This window comes from Austrofundulus limnaeus, unplaced genomic scaffold (assembly GCF_001266775.1).
Source record: "Austrofundulus limnaeus strain Quisiro unplaced genomic scaffold, Austrofundulus_limnaeus-1.0 Scaffold96, whole genome shotgun sequence".
Classification (NCBI taxonomy): domain Eukaryota; kingdom Metazoa; phylum Chordata; class Actinopteri; order Cyprinodontiformes; family Rivulidae; genus Austrofundulus; species Austrofundulus limnaeus.
The window spans coordinates 889,508-895,605 of record NW_013952498.1 but is presented as its reverse complement, the minus strand read 5'-3'; the positions used below and the strand labels follow the sequence as shown (position 1 = coordinate 895,605).

General features: G+C 39.0%; 2 protein-coding genes across 2 annotated transcripts in view; one reads left to right on the top strand and one right to left on the bottom strand.

Annotated features, from left to right (window-relative positions):
- Window positions 1-267, top strand: part of pmm1 (phosphomannomutase 1) — a gene marked incomplete in the record, with an annotated part of 20,469 nt that extends 20,202 nt beyond the window's left edge. Inside the window, 1 exon segment of the mRNA XM_014012904.1 lies at window positions 1-267.
- A 1,870-nt stretch (window positions 268-2,137) lies between these two features.
- The window catches only part of LOC106520688 (cold shock domain-containing protein C2), a 7,727-nt gene continuing 3,766 nt past the window's right edge, over window positions 2,138-6,098 (bottom strand). Inside the window, exons 3-4 of the mRNA XM_014012905.1 lie at window positions 5,181-5,303; window positions 2,138-4,854 (exon numbers count right to left, since the gene is read on the bottom strand). Of these exons, the coding sequence (XP_013868359.1) occupies window positions 4,692-4,854; window positions 5,181-5,303 (286 nt within the window). The 3' untranslated portion in view covers window positions 2,138-4,691. The remainder of the gene's footprint in view (window positions 4,855-5,180; window positions 5,304-6,098) is intronic.

The following is a 6,098-nucleotide window of genomic DNA, read 5'->3' as shown; positions in this document are numbered from 1 at the left end:
TTAACATTATTACTGTGGGTTCTTTTTGTTTTGTTTTTGGTTGGTTGGTTGTTTTTTTAGGGGGCRGGGATGTTATGTTCCAAATAGATTGTCTGCCCTCCTTGTATGAGTTTTAGTTAAGAAAAACACTCCCTTTTTGATGAGTCATTGTTGTGACTGTKGGACTTTGGTTAATATGACTGGAAGCACTCCCTCATTGTTTTTCAGCTTTTTCTTTCAGGAAAACACATCTGTTCAGTTATAATAAATCTTTTTATCCTTACTCCATTTTTTAAACCCTTTTTGACTTGTCCCTTTATCTGGAAATACTGAACGTTGCAGGTCTTTGCTCTGTTTAAATCAGAGCTGTAAAACTCATGTTAACCAAGGAGCTACATGTTTTRTGGTGGCCCACAAAGGTAAATGTATCGTGTGTAACTTCAAATAAACAGGAGACATCATCATCTCATTGCCACAGCTGAGCACCACTACCAAAGAATAACTTAGCTCTACCTGGTATTTCCTGTATAGAAACAGCGTGTGTGTGTGTGTGTGTATTTTTTGTTTTTGTTTTGTTTTTCATATTTATTTTGAGTTTTCAAATTACTGCATTTATCCACTCATACATAACAATACAAACAAAAAAACAAGAACAAAAACCACAGAAACAAAACAAACAAACAAAAAACCTGGGCATTTATATCAATTTCAAATACTGGTGCATCTTTTACCAAGTTTTTAAATAAAATAGTGCAAGGAAGGTGGCGAATAGTACAATTATATGTCCATTATCAGGAGAGATTGTAGTCCTGTTGAGCAAGTAGATCTAAAAAATGGCTGCCAGATTTTTAAAAAGACTTGGGTTTGTCCAACATATCGTATCTGAGTCTCTTCATGTGTTATACACCAGATAATTCTGAAAGCCACTTGAAATGTAGTTTAACACAGCATTAAAATTAATCTTTTAGCAATTATCACACCAAAGTTGAAAATACRTTGTACTGAGGGACTACATTTAACAAGAAATGACGCGTATCCAAATAAAGCAATATTATAATCTGGCTTAAATTYGTGCCCATAAAATTTGGAAAACCACATAAATATATTACACCAAAAACTATGCAATTTTGGACATGTCCAAAAAAGATGGGCAAGAGAGCCTTCAGCCGATTTACATCGGTCGCCTAGAGATTGTAGGGTACATTTTATGTAGTTTAGTTTTTGAATAATGAAGTCTGTGTACTACCTTGAATTGGATTAACTGGTCTCTAATATTGACAACAGGATTTTATGGAGCTGAGAATCTTCTCCCAGATTGTATCATCAATCTGTTCACTCAAATCTCTTTCCCAGSCCTGCTTRATAAATTATGTATCAACAKTGGAATCAGAAAATAGTTGAACTAAATTAGTCATCAAAAGAGAAACAGCGTTTTAACACATCCTCTTATAAACACTGAAAAGTACTAAGTGTACGACTGACTAAATGTGAAATAAATATTACAGAAATACTATTAAAGATAAAAGATGCTTTGTTTTGGTAGTTTTACTCACTGTTGAGTTGTGGTGGGCAACTGTCTTGAATTCTGAATGCTCCCATTTTCCTAATGGGAATTCCCACTAGAGGGGTGTTCCAGTTTAAATTTACAGCACAGTACAATTGGACAGCAGTAAAAGTAGCCAGCTACTATCGAACCCTGTGTACCTCCACAGATGGGATGCTATTATTTTGTGGGTAAAATCATCAACATGCATTATGGGAGATGTAGTTCATGGTCAATGCTGGCTTTAAAGCAGCATGAACTTAATTGAGGACATTAATACATCTTTGAAGCACTCGTGGGCCACATATCATGCTGTGGCAGGCCACATTTGGCCCTCAGTCCTTGAGTTTGACACATGGTTTAAATCAATGTCTAACATGTCATTATGTGTTCAGCCATTRGAGGATGTTTTCCCATCCAACTACAATATTCTCTTTCAAAAACCACAGTGTTTGATTATATCAAGGCAATGATAAAGAAGGTAAAATGTTCTGCAGCTAAAGAAGGTTGGGAATAATGTGCCAAATCATTTGGCTGGATAAAAAGCAAACTTGTAGCATCATTTTTTTTTTCTTTAATCAACTACAGAATAACACTTTCAGTCAAACTCATGAATTATACTTAGTTTTTTTATTTGTTTTATTTTATTTTTTCAAAATTCAGTTTTTGTGACAGYGTGAGAATTTGTCCTCAGAAATTCACACAGAAACACCTTTACAGGCAGTGACACTGACAGATATGATGGGTAGAGACTGTGGAATGGAAAGGTRCAGAACATTGTTCAATCTGAATATTTACATCTAGTGAGACAAGTTGGACAATCGAGATGCTTCTCCTTTCCAGGAATTCATCTCCCAAATTTAACTGTGATGTCTAGACTCATGTATTCACAGTTAAGTGTCATATTTCTCACTGTACTAAAAACATAAATCCTGTACGACATATATGAACTAAACAGAACTACTAAGATAATACAGTAAAGGGTTTGCATTTTATGGAAGATGTTTGCTGATCTTTWGTGCTTAAAGTTCTGAAAAGACAGCAGCTGGTTTTACTATCTGAAAAACAGTTTTATGATGAAGCACATTTTATAAAGTTTACAGTAACTTTCATTTCAYACTTATTTACATGACTTTTCATTTTTACTACAAACCCCTCTTCTTTTGGCTGTTTGTTTTTTAAAGGACCTAAAACCAAAAGGTGATCATGAGGATTTAAGTACTTGTGGTTTTGCTTGTTTTCAACTGTAATCTTGCAATCGTGTTCTTTCACATCCACTATCGCCTGCAGCGTTTCTACTCATTTTTCTGAAACCTGCTCTTCATTAACAGTGCAGGTTACAATAAGTCATCTGACTCACTTTCAACCAACATGTGATTGTGAAAACTTTGAAGAACAGAAAACAGCTGCTAAAAAAGGGAAGTAGAACTAAATTCAGCGTTAGTCGTGTTACATCTGTGCTACAATCAAGTTTAAAGTTTAGTTGGAAACATGCTTAATGTTTGATCCCAGACCCAGTTACATTATAAACAGAAATTCAGTTTCTGCCATTTGTTTCGGAGTCGGGTCRAGGGGGCAGCAGCACGAGCACAAATGTCCAGACCTCTTTTTCCACACCCATGTCTTCTAAGAGGACTTAAGGTGTTCCCAGACCAGCTGAGAGACCTAGTCTCTCCTCATGTCCTGGGTCTTCCCTGGGGTCTCCTCCCAGTTGGACATGCCTGGAACACCTCCCTAGGAAGGCATGGTGGGATCATCCTTGCCAGAGGCCTGAATCACCTCAACTGACTCCTCTAGATGTGGAGGAGCAGCGGCTCTGCTCTGAGTCTCTCCTGGATAGCTTAACGTCTCACTCTAAAACAGAATCCAGTCACCCTTCAGAGAAAACGTATCTTTATTACCTGCATTTGCAGTCTCATTCTTTCGGATTTCACCCAAAGATTGTGATCATAGGTTAGGATAGAAACGCAGATCAATTGATGAAAAGAGAGCTTCACCTTCCAGATTAGCTCCCTCTTCACCACAACAGACCAGTACAGAGTCCAAAATACTGCCTAAGCAGGACTGATCCATCTATCAACATCTCACGTTCCATTCTTCCCTCACTCATGAACTCACCACCAACGCAGAGAGAGCAATCCACCCTTTTCCGACTGACAACCATGGCCTCAGATTTGGAGGTTCTGATCCTCACCCCAACTGTTTCACAGGCTGGAAATCGCTACAGTGAGAGCTGGAGATGACGGCACAAAGACGCCAACAGGACCACATCATCTGCAAATAGTTGGGAGCAATCAACCTTGGTAGGGTCTCCCAAGGCAGATTGGTCCTGTAAGTGACAGGCCACACGAAGAATGATTTGTAGTGCTTGTATGGACAGAAGACAGCAAACGCTTTAAAGTCCCCACCCAGGAGCCAGGCCTGGGGGAGGAGCTTGTCTGCGAGCACCTGGTGACTGGATCTTTACCCAGGAGGCCAAGTTAGGCTCAGCCTGAATGAGCTACATAGTTTTGCTTTCCTGATGGCCCACCCACTGCAGGAGGGGCCATGCTAGTCGCCACAGCTGAAGGTGGGGAGCTTGATGCTCTAACCCTAGCTTACCAAAGCTGATTGTTGAAATATTATGTTGTTGTTTTTTTATTTACAAATATTGCAATGTGAGTATAAGGGAAATTCTGAACCGAAACTTGTTCTCTCTTCTGCTAAATTCACATTTGTAATTAAAACTATCATCCYTTGAAATAATGCACATCACCCACTGCCTTGCATGCAAAAGTTTCAAACAAAGATCTTGCACAATCTGTTAGGTCTCAAAGGGTTCTCATCTACAAACACACCTGATTCTGACTCAATATGTGTAAAAGACACAGTTACGGAGATATTGTGGTRGCTAAAGTCGATTAGCTGGTTTATGAGCAAACAGAAAATTATAGGAGGGGGGCCATTACCCTACTTGGACCAGCCCTTGGTAGCACCCCTGGTCCAAAATAGAGCCAGTTTAAACAGAACAGTTCATCCCTAATGACTATTTAATTTTACCCCCTCAGTAACTTTGAGCACTTTACTGTGCAGAATTAAAAAACATCTCAGAGAACATGTTTGCACAGAGCAAAGAAAGGAATGAGTCCCAGAGCAGATATGTGACCCTGAGTGTCTGAGTGCTCAGGTCCTATGAGCTGATGATCTGTCCAGACCAGGTCTCATGTTTTGTCCCAGGCTTCAGATGTATGATCTTCACCTCCACAGCCTGTACCTTAATGTTCTTAGGCGGGACCCGGCACACTTTGTACGTGACCTCGTCTCCCTCAGCCGGGACGTACTCCCCATCGATGCTGAAATGCAGAAACGTGAGAGAAAAAAAGTCTGTGTTGTTACTTTTACTAGTTTGTCTGTTAACATTTCTCACAAACCACCAGATGGATTATAATCAAACTATCAAAAAATAATCATTAGATGTTTGTTTACAGCTGATGAACATTTGGAACAACTCAGTGCCATTATTTGCAGATTTTTGCTAATGTTACCACCTGGCCGAAACAAAAAGCTAGACTAAAAGCAGCACAGCTGTGCAGCCTTTTTGTGTTGCTCTGCATATTTTTATCCAATGCAGCACAATTTATTTTTATTTTTAGTTGTTTTTGCCGTCACCACCACTCACTCTGAGATGTGAACAAAGATGTCCTCGCCACCGTGGGAAGGCTGGATGAAACCATGGCCTTGTGATCTGGAGAAGTTCTTACACACGCCTTTAAAAACCGGACCTGAGTGAGCGCGAACCGTTCTGAAGAGAAAAGAAAAGACAACCAATTAATCATCTATACAACTGATTTAGAACTCTTACATGGAGATAGGTGAAATACGTAACATGTAGCTAGATATTTTCGGTGGGACTCAGGGAGAATAAATTAGGAAGCAGAAGCCCTGGAGTACATGAAGCAAGTACAATGATCCACTTTACAATGAACTGTATTTATTTAAATAACCTACTGTTCCTAATGATACGAGACCTGTTGACCTGTTGTTTTGCTTCTTTACATCCAACCAGAACACAAATCTGTTGCTTTTAGATCCAGATCCAGGCTCAAAAACAGAGGAGATGGATCCTTCTCTGTGTTGAACCTTAATACCTGGAACAACCGAAACATTAACTTCTACTTGAACTTCTACCCCAGAACTGTACTTTTATAAACTCTCCCCRTTTGACTGGAAAAGGTGGAGGTCTGGCTACAATTTTTAAATCCAGTTTTCACTGTCAACAGTCACACATAAAATCATTTCTCAGTTTTGAACTCCAAACTTTTKAACTGAAATTAACTGAACCAATTTTGTGTGTGGTGATCTATCGTCCACCAAAGTTCAACAAGGACTTTATTCATGAATTCTCTGAACTTTTGGCAGAGAATGCATTAGAACATGATCGTATTTTARTTATAGGTGATTTTAATATACACGTATGTTGCCCAGATAAACCTCTGGTGAAGGACTTTTTGGACTTGATTGACTCATTTGATTTTACACAATCTGTGGTTGGACCAACACATTCAAAGGGCCATACTCTGGATTTAGTGTTATCACA